The 18518-nt window shown below is 43.9% G+C and overlaps 1 protein-coding gene across 4 annotated transcripts in view; it reads left to right on the forward strand.

Annotated features, from left to right (window-relative positions):
• Nucleotides 1-18518, forward strand: part of NTRK2 (neurotrophic receptor tyrosine kinase 2) — a 334675-nt gene that overhangs the window by 178422 nt on the left and 137735 nt on the right. For 3 of the 4 annotated variants that reach the window (XR_004621643.1, XM_019794985.2, XM_034646808.1), the window contains exon 13: nucleotides 12067-12255. Coding sequence is in view for 3 of the 4 variants with exons in the window: in XM_019794985.2 (XP_019650544.1) it covers nucleotides 12067-12255 (189 nt within the window). In the remaining variant the exon portion in view is untranslated. Of the gene's footprint in view, nucleotides 1-12066; nucleotides 12256-16123; nucleotides 16811-18518 lie in introns of those variants that run through there. The other variant, XM_019794986.2, reaches the window with a different exon arrangement.

An 18518-nucleotide genomic window follows, 5' to 3' on the forward strand; every position in this document is an offset into this window, starting at 1 on the left:
CACGTGGGGGTGGCGGGGGGGGGAGTCCAGCTGAGAGAGAGTGGATGGTTCTCAGCACCCAGACTCAACTGGAGGCAGGGAACATAACTACATAGAACCTGAATGCCGAATCTTATGACTTCACATCTTTGTCTCTAAAACTATTTAAGTTTCAGGGGCACCTGGGTGGCTCAGTTGTCTAAGCGTCTGCCTTTGGCTCAGGTCATGATCCGAAGGCACAGGTCATGATCTCAGGGTCTGGGATCAAGTCCTGCATCAGGGTCCTTGCTCACCAGGGAGCCTGCTTCTCCCTCTGCCTGCCTCTCTCTCTCTTTCTCTCTCTCTCTCTGACAAATAAAGAAATAAAATCTAAAAAAAAAAAAAAAAACTATTTAAATTTCAGTGTTTCTCGGCATTTTGCAGTGAGGAACCCTTTGAAACTCTAGTGAAATCTGTGGATTTTTGATCTAGAAAGATGCAAATGTTGAATTTGTGACGCAGGATTGGGAAGTCATGGAGACATTCATTAACACCACAAATATATAGATGTATTTTTCTTTGTCTATGTACAATAGTTAGCAAAGGCTCCCTACCATAGTAAATAAGTCCCAAAGTGGGTAATGGTTCAGACACAATAGTTTATCTCTTGCATCTGGATGACAGTTGGAGAATTAACAACTTCATTGGGTGTCAGGGAGAATAATTCCGTTTCTACACTGCCTATACTTGCAGAACAATACTGTGCAAATTAGCAGAGAACTTCTCTGCTATCTTCATGTCATAACTTCCAAGTTTGCTGTAAGCATTGTGTACAGTGTGGACAAATAGGAAGGGGTAAGAGAATGGAGTGACATACACCGGAGGTCTTGACGGGCTGGCCTGGAAGTGATACCCATCCCTCTCTTACCTCCCATTGGTGACAATTTAATGCCATGACCACAATCAACCTCAAGGAAGTTCAGAACATGTAGCCTAGCTGTGGGCCCAGAAAAATAAAGCTTTCAGAGGACAATTAGCACTTGCAGCCATAATACACACACATAAATATTTTTTTTACGTTTGTCACACTGGAGGTGTTTAATGTTACTTTTCCTAGAGGACGATATGATAAGTCACTTCAGAGATTTGAAGGAAGGAAAGGGATGAAACCAACGAGGATTGGGCAGGAGGACCCTTTACATGATGTCCAGAACCCGTGAACTAAAAACAAACCCTCTTCCCAGCCTGTGCAGATGGGACTTAGACAAAGGCTGTGTCTTTAAGTGAAAGATTAAGAGTAAATTGAAGTAGAATCTGGGCCACAGACTTCACAGTTCCGTGCCCCGAAGAGCTGGCATTCATTTGAAATAAACTCTTACTCACTCCGATTATGTGTCCGTTGGAAAGGGAGATGATCCTATTGTCAACAAAGTGATTCTTTGCTTTCATTTCCCCTCCCCTCCGACGACCAGTCCTCCTGGTTCTTTGGGGTGACAGGCACTCGGCTACTCAATCATGCACTTACTGAGCGTCCACTCTGGGCTCAACGCTGTCTGGCTCCCACTTTCCCTGGAGGGGAAAGGCAGCTCCGCGGCTCCACATTCACAGGTACTTTAGGGAGTGGGTGTGGCCACAGGAAGCTGGAGGGGAAGTACATTCTGTCAGTGATCTTGTTTCCCCATTTGCTCCCATTACAGTGTTAGAGATGCTTTTTGGGGGGTGGGGGGTGATGAGTCTTGCTTTCCAAAGAAATTACATTGGAGAACGCAGGGAATTTGAATTTCTCCCAAGTTAAAAGCTGATTTTTCTCCTAACATACTGAAACGATTTTTCTGAAACTTAGGAAGAGAAAAAAAAAAAAAAAAGAAATCCAGAAACTGCATTGTCTGGAGATCAGAACCGTTCTGACAATCACATGTACAGTCTGTGTGAGTCAGCACCCGAGGGGAAGATCGGGTTTCTTCCACCTTGCCTTTTCACATTCCTGCCCGTGACTCTCTCACCCGTATCCTAAATACTCCTTTCCAGCCCCCTACCTTTTAGCTGTTTCCTTTGAGAGACATTTGAAAAGCAATCTTTATTACCATTGATTTTGGATCTCCTCTTAGAGTTATTAATGTGTTAATGCGCTATTTTTTTTTCCTACATTCTCCTTCTCTGGTCAAGAAAGATTGAACTTTCTCCAATATGAGAAGGATTTCATTGGTTAATTTCGTAATTTAGAGTCCTTGTCAGTCTAGATCGCGGAAAGAGAAGTTCCTTTAAGCTCACTGCAACTACATTTGCTTTTGAAGGGGCCCTTTATTTTGCAGTGAATAAAGTGTCTCTTCTTAAACAGAAAATAAAAGAATGCTTGGCAGGACTCTACTCCCAATGGGTGAAACATCACAGGAAATTGAGAAATTGTTTCTTTTTGGCCTTGTGGGGGAATTTCGCTGGTGAAATTTAGTATTAAGGTCTTAAGACTACTGCTTGAATCCATCAAGAGAGACCCATCGAACCGGGGACAGCTTCCAGGGGAGGATGAGGGGAGAGGACCAATGTGACCTTGCTATATCTGGTCTCTTACATTTTCCAAGAAATCTGGGCAATGGCCAAGAAGATTCTATTCTCTCTTTCATAATAATTATGTCACTGTTAAAGAGAACTTAGACATATTTTAGCAATTTAGAATTTAGCTTGTCAAGAGTTAGCTGCAGTTGGACGCCCTTTCATTTGTGCCTGTAAAAGAGGGTGTTTTATTTGCCCAACAAGAAATGCGTCCCAGGTACGGCATCCAGCTTGCATTCTCCAGTTAGACTGTAAGCTCTAGACCTTGGGCCTTAAGCCTGTGTCCTGAGCTCCAGACCTGAGGTCCAAACCCTGGATGCTTCTCCACAGAGACACCTTATCTAGGATTTGTGCCCCACACCGATGTTCTTAGATTAGCCACTCAGCTGAGTTCTGAGTTCCTGCAGAACTCTGGACGGCAGCATTATATGTCCTATTGTCCAAACCCCAAAACCTTCTTTGTTCACCCCCATACTCCCCCCAACGTGCAATCGGTTGCCAAGTCCTACTGATTCCCCTAAGTATGCCTGATAGCCATCTCCTGTTCCCGTGCCCCCTCCCCAGGACCCGGTTCAGGCCACAGCTCTCTCATGGCTTGATGACTCTAGAAGCTTCCTTTAATGGGTCTCCTGCCCTCAGTCTTTCCTTCTCACCATCCTGTTTCTATCCTACAGCTAAAGTGAATTTTCCACAATTCAGCTTGATCGTGTTACTGCTTGGCCCAAGGGTGTTTCCTTTTGTTTTGTTTTGTTTAGAATTTACCTGCAATTTTCATTCTAAAACCCAAACTCTTGGCCTGACCCTGCTTCTCTTTCTCAGTTTCCTACCCTTCCCGGATGTCTCACCCCTTGAAACATACGGAGCTCCCCACTCTGGCTATAAGTGGACAGTGATAGTATCCCTCTCTGCTTTTCCCTACTTTTCGGCTAATTCTAATCTGTTACCCAGAAGCCAGAGAACTCTTCCTTGCCCACCTCCCCTAGATTGGATTACATGCTCCTCCTTTGAGTCCTCATGCACCCTGGACATACTTCTCAGAGAGTTAATCCTTAAGTTCAGCCCCCTGAGGGCAGGCCCAAAGGAGGGAAGCTCATTTTTCTTTGAATTCTCCGCTATACCTGTGTTGACCAAAAAAGAAAGGAAGAACTGAAATAAAACAAAAGCATTCGGGAGAGTGTCTTAGAATTGTAATTTGGGGAGCACAGACTCAGGTAGCAACCCCAACTGTGTCCCATTGAGGAGTACAAGCCAGAGGTCTTTATTTGCAGATGGCAGAAGTGTTAGGAAACATACTCAAGTAGGTTTTAGAAAAGATATGGTTGGAAGATGTAATGGCATTTGTTTTCTGAGTACATGATGTCAATTACTAGGAAAACATCTTTTGCAGACTGTCCAGTTTTTATCCAGAATGTGGATTCGGCAGCCCTGTGTTGTCGTAAACATCTTTGCTTGGTTCAATAGCTCATTGTAGTTCCTGTTTCAAAAAACAGGACGAGGTTTTCGTCCCCAGATGGAATCTGTCGTGTTCTGAGGTTTTACACAGGTTCATACCTGTTGAATAAACAAGTGAGAATGAATGACTACACGTAGTGCTTTTCTATATAGAAAATTGAATCCTGACTGTACCGTGGTCAACCTTGACTAATTTGGGCTAAGCATTTCGGAAGATCGGAAAGGCAACTGTGAAAGAAATGAAAAAGCCCAGATTTGCCTGTCCTCAGTTACTATGTGCTATGACCTTTGCTAAGTCTGTCAGCCCCTGTGAGTCTCAGTTCCTTGCCAATGAACAGAGGATGGGGTGTTAGAGGGTCTGGCTGAGGACGAAGGGAGAAGGGTCTTGCGTGGGGGAGTCATTTGGTGAATTAAAACATCTGGACAGGTCAGAGGGGCTTGACCCTCTTCATATCTGTGTTCTCCTTGCACGCCCAATGCCAGCCAAGCAGACATGGGGTATGAGGCGTTTCACGTGGCAAAGGTGGCAGGGCAGTATTTGCTATTTCTGCTCAGTTAGGTGGAGATGCACCAATGGCAGGATGGAAGTAGAAAATGGTTTCACCCTTTGATTTCCCACTGACTGAAGTGCGAAAATACACTCCTACCTTCTCACACACTGTTGGTAAAAGTCAGACCGGATATGGTGGGAAAGCAGTTGAGTTACATGGATTGGGTACCTTAATATTTTTCATCCCTTTGGACTCAGGAATTCCATTTCTAGGATTTATCTTCAAGGAATGATTTTTGAAAGTGGGGGTGGATGCACCTAAAATGTGGACAGGTGTCCCTTTTCGGTTATGTTTATTATAATGATTGACAATAATCTGAAATGTAGAGTCGGTGAGGGATTTTGTCCTTGGGTGGGTTCTCTGGAAGATAGGAACAATTTTGAAAAAGAATATTCAAGTGAAAAGGAAGTCTTAAAATATTCATTCTACTATTTAATGAAAACTATGTACCTCAAACAAATATAAAAAAACAAAAATTGATCAGTGAGAAATATGCTCCATTTTCAAAAGGACTAGTGGTAACTGAGAAAGCCACAGGCACAGCCCTGACTCCCTAGACTAAGGGCACAGTGAATGAGGGTCACTGTCTTCTGTGCAAAGGGATCTTTATTTGGCATTGGACAGAGGCCAGACCTTCATCCTGTCTTCTAAAACCTGGAAGGAAGCTTTCAGAGGAATATCAATCAGAAGTAAACATCGCCTTAGAGTCTGGCTCCAGAGCCAAAGTTACAGGCTACCAGGGGAAGGTGAACTTATACTGGAAAAAAAGAGTAATCCTGATGACAACTTTGCGAGGCATTTTTGAGCACGCGAAGAGTTTTCATATACATTCTTTCACTTAAATTGGCTTCACGACTTTCCATCTTCACTGCCTGCAAAAATCACTGTAGATCTGAAGATCTGAGAAACAGTTACGTATTTGGGCTTCCTACCCTTTATCCGCCTCTTATCCAGGGATTTCCCCGCTGGGTAGAGTTCACTTTGAACTCAGTGGAAATTTCGTAGAGGGGAACAGTCAGGCCCAGGAAACAAATAGGCATTTCACTGTGGCTTTATTCCCTGGAGGACCTCCAACCATTTGTCAGATCTTTACTTACACATGCCTAGTGGAGCTTTGTGTTACTAGAGGCACAGAGCCACTGTGAACTGCCCATCGCCACACAGCAAGTCAGTGCTAGAATCCGTGTAGAATCAAGATCCCTTTTTTTCTTCCTGAATCCCCATCTAGCCCAAGCGTCAGTTCTCCCATGGAATTACATGTTCTTTTTTTTACTGTCTGTCTCTGCTTCACAAAAGATCTGTTTTCTCTTATTATTTTCCCACATCACTGCGGTTGAGAACCGTAGTGCATTTGTCAAATGCGTTGTGTATTTTCACCCCTAGACCTTAGTTAGATGATTCGATACTTAGGAAGAAGAAAGGAAGAGAGAGAGAGAAAGCCGCTCAGAGCCATTAACTCTGGGTTTTGGCCATTTTTCTCGAAGACAGGCTACTGTATCTTATCTGAGTCTAACGTCCATGTTCTCAGGATGAGAAATAAATCTTTACACAAAAATTCAAGCATGAGTTTCCAGGTGTTTGAGAGGAAGCTTTGGTCCCCAATAGAGCTTTTTCAGAGAGTCTGTTATTTCACTGAGGACACTGCTGAATACCCTTGGTTTACGCTTCTCTTTCGAAGTTTATTTTATGTTTTGTTGTGGTTTTCAGATTTCTCATGGTTTGGATTTGGGAAAGTAAAATCAAGACAAGGTGTTGGTAAGTAGTTACTCCTTCTTTGGATAAGTAACGAGTTTGTGTTGCTTGATTCGGATGCAACTCCTTAGCCCCTCTTCACACTTTTTGGCCCCTTGATTAATTTTCTGTGTTCCTTGTTTCTGATTTGCTGAAGAAAGAGGACTAGGATTTTCCCAGAAGAGGCATTACTTTCACTAACTGAGTTCAGTAAATGGTTTGATATTTTTGAAGTTGAAATGTTTTTATCCTAGGAGGAATGCCAGCTGTTGTTCCAGGTCTGGGTAGTTGCTGGGCTTTTAAGAAGGTTCAGGAAATAAAAACACAATGGCACCAAAACTCCATATACAGCAAAGCTGGCTTCAAGTCAAGTCTGGACAAGTGGGGATCTTAACTTCTTCTATTGGCCGAGATGTAATACATTTCTGAATTGGTAAATCAGCTGTTCATTTATGACCATTTCTCTTTCAAAACAAGACTAACGTCCAGACGCTCTGATTTGTACTTGATTGCATTCTGCTCCTTGCATTCAGACTGTGTGCTGACAATTGCAAAGCAGAGTTTGTGGCTTACCAAATGAGTGCACATAATGTAGCTCATCACTGGGATTGAAATCAGGTGTGATCTCCCGGGACCCCCAATTTGTTCAGTACTTTCTGTGGGTACAGCGACAATGAACAGGAATCCATTAGGAAGCACAAAAAGACAAGCCATCTTACATCCTGCATGTGTGTTTCCAAGATCTGGCCATCCTGGGCATCTGTCGGTTAGTATATATTTTGGTAGCAAGGTCGGTTATAGGTTAAAGTGCAACGTACGGGAAATGCACCAGTGTCACCGAGCCTTCCGGTCCTGAGCCACCTGCCCCATATGTGTTCACCCCCTCCGTGCAAGGAGCTTTGTTTCCTTTCCTTTTTTGAGCCTGATATCAGTAACTGACCCTTAAGTAGCCCCATGAATTCCAAGGTAAAAGCTCTTAACTAGCAAAGTGAAAATAGACATGTGGCCAAATTGGAACATTTAAACTCAACCAGCTCAGGATTTGTGGGTGGCTCCCCCAGGGGCACGTTTCAGATACAACTGATCATGGTCGCCTTGCCAAGATCCTGGAGAGTGCCCTGCTGGGAAATCGGAAATGTGCCCGTGTTAAGGCTTTGTATTCTGTATGTGTAGGGGGTGGGGAGAGGGGGCAGGAGGCAGAAGGAGCAGGGTGATAAACTCTCCCACAACAGCGCTGTGAGAATGGGTCTTCTCGCCGCTAAACAGAAGACCGCTGTAACCACGTCATCATGTTCCAGGCCAGTTTTCCCTGCTGAGAGGTGCGCGTTCTTGGAAAACTTCAAACACGGGGCTTCACCCTTTTAGGCCACAGCAGAGAGAACTCTTCTTCAGAATTGGGCTTTGAGCCGCAGTCAATCAGAGGCGCTGCTGCTTTAAAATGGAGGCTTTATTATTATTCGGGTCTGGTGAGGCCAACAGGTCAGAGAGAAACTGCCATGGAAAAGACAGTGTGTCACTCACCGTTCCTGAGAGAAGGCAGCAGCCACAGCCCAGTGGGGGGACCCCAGGGGGAGCACCGGGGTCGATCAGGAGGCAGGGGGAATGAGGGGAGGACTCTGGGCCACAGAGCCTTTTGGTGGTTTCCATGGGGAGGAACGGGCGAGGCAGGGTAAGCAGGTTTCGGATCGGCTGGCTTGAGTAACTTAGGCAGGCTCTGGGCCAGACAGGCTGTCCTCAGTGGCCTGCTGCCTGGCTCTGGGGTGATAGGGCAGGCGGAGAGTGGCCCGGACTAGGACAGCCTGGTAGACAGGGCAGCCGGGGATTAGTTGGCTTGCATATGGAAGCTCCGCTCTCTGGCAAGTTCTTTACCATCGCGAGGAGCTGGCTGTCTCTGGGAAGGGCAGTTCCTTCAGGGTCAGTGAGGGCCCGGATGTCGAAGCAACAGAAACAGAAAATAAAAGGCATGGTTGATACAGCGGCTCAAGAACCCTAGTCTCTCGCCTTACCTTAAAGACATCGTTGGTCTTGAGAGAAGGAAAACTCTTTTCCCAGATGACCTTCAGCAATTCTTACTGTGGGAAAACAAACGTGAGGCTTAGCAATGTCTGCAGGTCTGGGGGCTCCTGGGTGACGCATTCGGTTGAGCATCTGACTCTTGGTTTCAGCTCAGGTTGTGATCTCAGGACTGTGAGATGGAGCCCCACAGGGGGCTCCATGCTCACCTAGGGGTCTGCTTAGGATTCTCTCCCTCTCTCCCCCTTCCTGTCCCTCTGCTCCCCTTCCCCCTACTGCTCGCGCTCTCTCTCTAAAATAAATAAGTCTTAAAAAAAAAATGTCTGTAAGTCAGATGTGCAGAACACATTACCAAGCAGCTCTGTTGAAAGAAAAATGCCTCTTTGCACCTGAGACAAATTAAAATAAAAACGGGCTAAAAATGTTTCCAGGCAGAGCTTCTATTTGTCAGCTCAGTAATTAGAACTATCGCCCCCCAAACTTAGCAAGTTGCACATACCCAGCAATTTAAAACTTTTTATTAATATTAAAAGACGTTTTTTTCAAACCCTCCTATGAGTTTCTTATAACACGCTGTGATGTGCCCCTGACTCTTCGTCTGTCTGTCTTTTTGTGGTGTCTCCTCTAGCTGGTGCAGAGACGCACAGTGACACATCCGTGGTAGGCGCAGACAGCCTGCTGTCAAATTATATAGACATTCATTGTCCCTGCTGAGAGCTTTTCCCCCTTCCCAACTTCGCTGCGCTCCATTAGATCAAAATGTTCATAGAAAAATGGGCTGAATCCCTGCCACCTTGCCAGCCATATCAGTCTTGCAGGATTTAGAACACCGGTGATGAAGAAACCAGCACTTGAATTAATGTTCCACTTGATAAATCGCTAAGGTTTATGCGTTGCTCAGATTTGTCAACAGAACCTTCTGGCAAAGTGAAAAGGCTTTTGAAGAATGACCTCTGGTGCTTTATACCACCTTTATGCTTAACTTTTTACACCCCCCTTCCCCGTCCCAAGCAGAAAGCCCATTCCCTTGGGCTTTGTTACCTCAGAGTTGGGGGTCTTACTCTGAGAAACCAAGGGAAGGAAAGAGTGGCCTTTGGTGGACGAAGAAAAGCTGTGATCCTGCAAGTAAGTGTTCTACTGCATCCATGGCAGAGGAATCAGAGCCTGAATTCCTGCAGGAATCTTAGCATTGTCTTGTAGATATCAGCTTGCTCTGAAGTGATTAAATGCTGTAGGAATGTCGATCTCCTGACCTGGGCCAGGGGAGAGTCGCAGAAGAAAGCAACTGGGATCAGCGCGTTCTAATTATTGCAAGGGCTCCAGAAGCAAATATCGCTGGCCTTCTGACAACAGGCACAGTATTTGAACATGACAGCTCCTGCTTTTCTGGGGGGAAACATTGAGAAATGTGCGACCTTGATTGCACCCCCCTTGGGGAGCACAGGCAGTAGCATGCTTTGGGAACCTCGAAGGGTGGGGGGGAGGGGAACAGCTGCGCCAGGAACACAGCAAGAGGGCCAGGGGTGGGAAGGTTTTATTGGCAAGATGCAGAAACCCTAACATAACACTTTTCCATTTTCCATCTCTGGGTTTAAGCTCTGGGTGATCTAGGCCTGTCAGGAAGCAAATCATAAAACAGGGATGGTTAAGGATATTGGAAAGAACTTGTCTTTATGCTATTCTTGGCAGAATTTCCACTCTTTATGAATGCCGGTGAGCTAGGCACAGGGCTAGAACAACCAGCGAGCTTGCTTTTGCCTGAGTATTCTGCAGATTCTAAATTGGCTGTGTGAGGACTTGTTTGCAGAATTAAGCCAGAGTGTATCATTAAAGGCAACTGAAATGCACATCCCCTTGAGAAGATGCTTTAAAAATTACCTATAATAGCAGTTGGCTGCCTCCTGCATAGTTTGTTTAAGATTTAGCTAGCTGGGGAAGGTCCACTGTTATCACTGTAAACTGTGATAATCCCCTTTGGAGAGGGAAAATGCATCTTGGAAGTCAGGGCACAGATTACCAGTATCTTTGATAGGGGGATCAAGAATGTATGCCACAGTGACTTTTGTCTTTCGAATCCCTGTGCCTCTCACTGAAATCGTTAATTAACCAAAAGGGAAAGGGTAGAGAAGGATGGAGGTGTGGAAACACGCAATCTGGGTGAGTGAATGAAAGCACAGTCCCTTCCTCAGCAGGTAGCCATTCAGGCTTTTTTTGGTACAGGGTTGCCTTGACTGATACTCGATTCTGTCTTTTGTTTTTCCTCCTTACCTTTCCCTCCGATGATTCTCTTGGCCTGTGCCAGCGGCTGTGGCCTGCAGTCTGCTTCCGTGGGGCCCTGCAGCCACTCAGCACACTGCAGAAACACGTGTAATATATGTCTGGGGGGGTGTTAATGTCTCACGTAGAGTGTGTATCATGAGCCAGCGAGACCTTAATTGTTTTGAAGCTTTCACATAGACCTTTGTCATTGTGCATCTGGTTTTGTTTGCAGACAGGATGGGTTTAGTGGTCAATAGATAAATTGTTTAGACAAGATACAGGAGACAGTGTTTATGGGCATACACATTTTTAGACTCGAGACTAGAAAGTTTAAAGTCTTGTGTGAAAAATGCAACGGTTATTGCGTTAGTATGAAGACATCCATGGAATGATCTACAGATAAGATTAGGGCTAAAGGCAAAGCCGGAACTTTGCCATGGGCTTGATCCATTATTGTCATGAAAATATTTTGTAGGCAAGAGTGGTGTTGCTGCTGTCAAGGTATGCAGAAAGAGAAATAGTCATGGGACCACCCAATGTAGTTTTAGTCCACCAGCTGTAAGTTTATTTAGTAATACCTAATAGTAATTCATACTCATGAAACACCTTTAAATTTGTCATACACGTCCCTATCACGAGTCTCATAAAATAACAAGCAGATATTCTTTTGCACATTTTACAAATATAAGTGGACGTAGAGGTATAAAAAAGGTAAGTAACTTGTCCAAAGAGTGGAGAAAGCCACTCAGATCTTTGAACGGCTAGTATACCTTTCAGTATATGGGGACACAGGGATCCTGCATTCACACTGCGAGTTTCAATGAGCGAGGGTTCTAAAGGTGTTCCGAGAACAGAGAGCAAAGCTGCATATTAACTTACCAGAGAAGGAAGTCAAGACATTGGAACGTTCGCACATTGTTAGTGGGAATAGAAAATGGTGCAGCCACTTTGGAAAACAGTTTGGCAGTTCCTCAAAATGTTAAACAGAAAACTACCACATGACTGGGCAACTCCACCCAGGAGAAATGAAAACGTACGTCCAGGCAAAAACTTGTACACAGAGGTTCATAGCAGCATTATTCGTAACAGTCAAAATGTGGAAATGCCCAAAGGTCCCTCAATGGATGAATGGATCTCAGAACGTAGCGTATCCATACAATGGAATCTTACTTGGCAACAAAAAGGAATAAAGTAATGACACATGCCGCAACATGAATGAAGCTTAAAAATGTGCTGAGTGAAAGCAATCTGTTCCAAAAGATCACATATTATATGACTGCATGTATGTGAAATGTCCAGAATAAATCCATAGAGACAGAAAGTAAATTCATAGATGCCTGGGGCTGGGAGTGGGGAGCCAGGGGAGTGGCTGCTACTTGGGATGATCCAAATGTCCTACAATCACATTATAGTGATGGCTGCACAACTTTCTGAATATACCGAACACCACTGAGTTGTACACTTTAAAAGGGTGAACTTTATGTATGTGAATTATAGCTCAAGAAGGGCATTACAGAGTTACAAGAGAATATGTATTTTTTTCCAACTCTAGGCCCAGCTTCAGTTATCAGCAATGACGATGACTCTGCCAGCCCACTCCACCACATCTCCAATGGGAGTAACACCCCATCATCTTCAGAGGGCGGCCCCGATGCCGTCATTATTGGAATGACCAAGATCCCTGTCATTGAAAATCCCCAGTACTTTGGCATCACTAACAGTCAGCTCAAGCCAGACACATGTAAGTACAGCTGTTTATACTTACTGGCCTGTTTGCTGCATAGCGATATCAATCAGCGTGTTTATCAGAGTGCCTGACGAGGATGACTGAGGGGAGGGGGGCAGTGAAATGTCTGAGGATTCATGGGGCTTTGGGCCTATGGAATGGATCCTTTAGTTTGCTGCTTATGGAATTCTCAGGGCATGTGTCCTGCTGGGCTTGGAACTGTGGGCAGATTCCGACTTCTCTTGGGATCCGTTTTCCAAAACCATTTGTCACCATGAAGTTGGAATTGAGGCATGCTTATCTTGAAAAAGATAGAGACAGAAACCAGAAGTATCATTAGACTGTATATTCATCAGTTACAAAAGACAGACGATTGGGGGTTTTAAATTTAATTTATTGAAAGTCATTAAAAAATATAGTGCTGGTGGTCAGGAAGGTGCTGTGTTGCACACAGGTGGTATCAATTCAGGTAGATCTGTATTCTTTGTTCAGTCCTTATTCCCTGTATGAGAGTTGTTGTCATGACACAGTAGCAAAGAGACATCACAACAGGTGATGTGTGTATTAAGTGCAGTGACCTATACTACTCAGAACCAAAGCCTTTGTTGAGAAGCTTGGGATTTCTCTCAGAGACTCTTATCCTATCTTTAAAGCCACCACTCAGATATAAAAAATGGAGCATGGCCTTATGTAAAACAAAAAATAAAAACAACAGTGGACAAACAGGCTTATGCCATTGGAACTGCAGACCTTTCTTCATATGTGAGTAAGGGACCATGAGCACTGGAACATCAGGTGGCTTAGGTCCCAGAGGTTCACCTGACACTGATGACTGTGCATCTTTGGTCTCTTTCACATGTTTTTACTCCTAAAATACTGTTCTCCTGCCTTGCCTCAGAAGTAAGGTGGGACAATTGCAAAGTTAGATTTTGGGGACTGACTTTCCGCTGAGAACTCATAGGATAAAGGGGGTTAGCAATGAGTATCTTTTCATATAGAAGGAAACACCTGTAATTTTCTTCTATTCATTCAAATTTACCCCAAGGCACGGTGAATATTGGATTTGAATGTAATCATTAGGAAGAAAAGTATTATGAGCTTGTAATGTGTGAGACTGGACCCCACCACAGATTTCAGTTGAATATGCAATATGACAAGATAAATAGAATAGCATATATGAGGAATGTTGAGCTTCTTGAAATAAAAAGTTATTGTTTGAAATCAAGGTATTATTAATCCTAATATTGTCATTATTGTGTGAACAAGATGCATGGAGGCACTGCTTAAAAAGCGCATTCTTTGTAGAGATAAACATCCCCCAAAGGTCCTTGAAATACCCTACATGCCTAAGTCCAATATTGAATAAAGCCCAGCAGGGTACTATGATGGGAGAATCTGTCATCATTTTGATTGTGCTCCCTAGAAAGAAAGTCTTTTGACAGCCCTGTCACCGTCAGTAGCAGGCTATGTGATAAACTTCAGCTAGCCCAAGGCTGTATTATAGTTAAGGTAGACGAAAATCAACCTATCCCCAGTCTTTTCTCCTTTGTCAATGGGGAGATACAAAGTTGACTAACCAAGTAGTTAGCATCAGTCCAACATCCAACAAGAGAAAATGAACCAACGTGCAAGAAAGCAAGCAAACAAATGAAAACCAAAAAGAAAGTGGGCTAAGTGGCTGCTGAGTCTATGGTTCTATCTGGAAGTACTTTCGGCCCTTAGACATCTCACAGACACTTTGTCAAGGTGGTTTCCTTAATCGAGAGTCCATGGAGATTTTTTCAAAGGTTTTTCAGTACATTTTGGTTATTTAGGAGGAGTTTTGTGTTTGTGGCTCAGCCACTCTATGCCCCCCCCACCCTGCTTTAGAAGGCATGGGAAGCAAATTTAGGAGACTTGTAGCCTCCCCTCAGTTTCTGTCCTCCACCAGAGGGCTCTAGACCATTGATTCTCCATTTGGCTGTCCCTTCCTTATAAAGTCTTGGCAGGCCCTTCTACCCAGTGGTCCTTACCCGGCTCGGTGTTCTCAGTCACTCACAGCATCTTACAGCAGAAGAAATTCTCTTTCTTCCAGGCATCAAGCCATATACTCTTTCCTAATTTTAAGAACACTTAACATCACACATCTTTCATGAGTCTTTTTCAAAGAAATGGGAATGAAGAAGCAGTTTGCTTCTTTCCTTCTCTTTGTTCTTTCTTAAATGTCATTCTTTATCCCATATTTTTTTCCTTTATCTTCAGTGTATCTGTTGCCTCTTGTTAAGTCCTGAGTCTGACCACTCTTGTGTATGTGTTTCTGTAGTCTTATTTAGGTTAGATTGTAAGCTCCTTGAGAGTAGGAACTTTATCTGTTGAACTATTCTTTCATAGCAAAGGACGTGATGTTCCTTTGCTGTTGGCCAGATGTTGACCAGATGTGGTTATGTATTACTGAAATATTAATTACCAACAGACTTATAACAAGTTAAGATGAACCATAGCCTTTTTCATTAGCTCTCCTCCTATTAAACTTCCCAAAACAGCAGTTTATTTGTTAGACATATTTTAAACAATATATTAGCCAACTTAACCATCTTTAGATAACAATTTAGCAGAAAAAAGCTTTTGACCCCCCCAAAAAACAAAAAACAAACAAACAAAAAACCATTTCTTTGAACATCTAATTGCAGTCATCCAGAAATTAAAATATCTAAAAATACATAGATCTGACATACAGAGAGATTTGTGGCTATAGGCCCATGAAATTTGGGGAGCTTAGCATTCAGTCAAGTGATTCCCATTGGATATTTTTACAAACTAACCTCCAAAGTACCTCTAAAGAAACGGTCTTCCAAGAAGTGGGATATGTTGCATTTGAAAAACAAATTTAAGATCTAGAACAAGTTTAGGACTGTATCATATACTTAAAACAAAATGCCCCATGGTTAGGACACCACCAACCTCTGGACCCCCATTAGATGCATGGACCCCAAACCAGCATATTCACTTCTTTTTCCTAAATCTACGTGCTATTCACAGATGTTGGCTTTAGAATAGATATGTGATCTTACCAGGAATGGTCCCATCTCATTTCACCAAATTGTAAGAATCTAATATAGAAGGTAAAGTTCAATTCATTAAATAGTTATTGACTAGCCACCGCACGTTTACAATGCTAAAGGACCAGAGATTTGGTGAGGATGGTAGCATGTTCTTTGCCCTCAGGGAGTCTTGTTGGGAACACCAGTGGTTACAGATATAATCATATAATCACAGTGCACCCTGATAGACTGGCTCAGAGCAAGTGCCCTAACCCCTAATTACCTGTAGAATCAGGCAGGTCACATGGGAAACAGGCTGGGTCAGAAAGATGAGGTGGCATAGTGAAGGCCTTACTAGAACATGGGCCATGAGATCTTCTCATGTTTCCAGCAAGAACAGCATTTATTATTTTTATATGAATTCCCTCAGACTTAAAACCCTGTGTGGGATCAGTAAATTATATCTGTATGAGTCAGAGCTGGTCCTTAGTCTACCATCTGTTTGTGACCCCTGAGTTAGACCTTAAGATCAATGAATATGCCTTATTTTACATAGAACGCTCAGAAGTGGCTTGTCCAAAATGACACAGCTTCCATGTTTGCATAGCTTTGCTTTGCAAAACAAAACAAACAAACAAAAACAGGATCAAACCAGATTGCTTTAAATGATGTGTAAGATCACTTACGTGAAAGATGACAATCAGTGATAACCCCCAAAGTACTTTTTCTTTTGCTCTCAGGAGCTATGTGAGTGGATTCATTTAAAGAGTCCAGAGATGGTTTGCAGGATTTTAGAGCAATCTGAACAGGGCTGCATTGCTCCCGAGCACTTTCCAATAGCAAGTCTGTCTACTTTATTGCAGGGCCCAGAGGTTCCCCCAAGACCGCCTGATAATAATTTGGTATTTGGAGGCTCCTATGTCACTGCAGGAACTAAAGGAGGCTAAATCCATGCCCGATGGAGGAGAAGAGTTCTATGGTTATCTGCAAATTCTGGCCTGACAACATCTTGACGTCACTCCTTAGCTTCCATAACCTAGCCAAGCAAGAAGTTGCCTTCCAAAGAGAAAGCAGTGTGCTCTAATGACTAAGCCCTCAAAGTCCTATGGCACTTTAACTATATATAGACCCATCTCCTCGATCAATCAGGATGGCACGATGGAGCTGAGGAGCTCAGCAACATCAAGTCTGGAGTTGGTCTTTAATTCAACTAGCCTGTGTAGACGTCTACATGTAGACGTCTGAAAACCACGTCATCTGACAGCATGGGGTGGTTTCCCAGTAGGATTTACAAACTCGGCTCGAGGGCAGCTGTGTGCTATCCTCTCCTTGACTGCTGGGGAAAATTTTGACAGGGTACAATGGAAACACACCTTCTGAGCTGAAACAAACAAACAAACAAAGACTAACCAGCAAAACCCCCGAATCATCAATCTGGGGTTCTTTTGAAGGGTGGGAATGCGTTATAGCTTCCCGTGCAAGAAAAACAAATGCTGTAGACTTATTGTCATCCCCAAATGTGTGTCTTTCCTAGAGCAGCCTTGAAATTAGCTAGGGTCCTAGGCCTGGGGCCAGAATTAAATTAGAACTATGTCTAAATAAGAACGGTATGTGTTTGTCCTTGTAGTGCATGCCCTCTATGAGTACCTAGGGCTGTGACTCCCTGGGGCAGAAGCACATAAAGAATTCCGACTTTTTCCCTTTGATTCCGCTTCCAATGAAAAATGGGTATTTATTGATTTCTTGCAGTGTGCCATACTTCTCCAGGTATTATAGTTTATCCGTGTGTGTATGTGCGTGTATGTGTGTGTGTGTTCTCATTGGTTCCATGCTTATTAGGCAATTATGTAGATAAGCACAGATTCATAGACCAGCTAAGATTAGGGAACTAAGACATAATAAGGAGAGGGAGCATGTTTAACTGTAGGTGAAAAGATCACACAGGGCACTCCTCCTGCTCCCCTTAACTGCCATACTCACACCATCATCGTGTTGCCAATAAGGGGGGGATGGGAGGCAATATTTTTCACAGAACTGCAGAGGTTTTGAACATAGTTGCAACATTACTTTGACTACACATGGGCACAAATTCTGAATGACGTCCAGGACCCCAGGAGCTCGTTAGATCGAAGGATGAGGGTCCTGAGAGTTACCTGGGATTACTTCAAGCCTCACTACAACCTGTGTCTGTCCATGGTCCATTTCGATGGTCAGGGACAGGATTTAAGAGCAGGTAGAAATAATTGCTCTCTCACTCTTCTCTATCTTTGCCTATTAATTTTGTCTTTCAAAAGTATATTTTCTTCTGAGCATTTAATCGGCCAAGTAATAGCTGCTTTGGGAACTGTTTATATCCCTTTGAAGGCTGTGACCTGCACTTTAAAAATCAGCTTAGCCCATTCTGCCCAGCGTGAGTGTTGGGACGGAGGGAGAATGCAGTTATTTTAGGATCCTTAGAAACTGCTTCGTTTACAGCACACTGGGTTGACAACTCGTCCCTCGGGGGTCTTCATGGCTCGAATCTGTAGGTCCCAGTCTAATTCTGTCTCCCTCTTGGTTCCATAGTTCCCCATCGCTAGCTAGAACAGCTTGATATCATATTCTCTTTTCAACTCCAGAGGAGATGGCAAGAAGCTATCAAATAATGCTTTAAAAAGCAACTTGAGTTCCCTAGAAGAAAGGAAATGAATACATGCTGCGTAATTACATTTAAAATGTAAGCCATGCTACAAATTCCACCGAGATGAAGATTCGTTAGCAAACCCCGTTCCAAGCACACTTACTACTAAGTGAGATAAGAGACGTCATTTTATTAGCACTTGACCCCTGGGTGATATTATTTGTTCTCAAAAAAGAAATGCCAGCTGGTCATAGGATATCTGGACCTTCTAGAGAAACCTCTCCAAACGTACACTGAATGGCTAGAAGGGAAAAACGACTATGGATGGGGACATTCACAGTGATGTTCTCAGGACTGTTTTTACTTCTCCACCACTGGGCGGCCGAGACGGAGCCATGCATGGCCCCCACGCCAGACACTGCCCTCCGATTTCACCGACTCATCCGTGATGTCCCGGAAGCAGGCCAGCAGGTGCAGGATCCTCATGCATTCGTTGCGGGTATGTTCCAAGGCCCAGCCCCGCTGGAGCGCGGGTAACCAGCAGGAGGAATTGCATCAAGCTGCATCCCCCAGTTTGGTTTCCGGTTGGTCACTCTTGCACGTGCCAGCAGCTTGTGGACCGGGGCCAGCTCAGCAAA

This window comes from Ailuropoda melanoleuca, chromosome 17, assembly GCF_002007445.2.
Source record: "Ailuropoda melanoleuca isolate Jingjing chromosome 17, ASM200744v2, whole genome shotgun sequence".
In the NCBI taxonomy this organism is placed as follows: domain Eukaryota; kingdom Metazoa; phylum Chordata; class Mammalia; order Carnivora; family Ursidae; genus Ailuropoda; species Ailuropoda melanoleuca.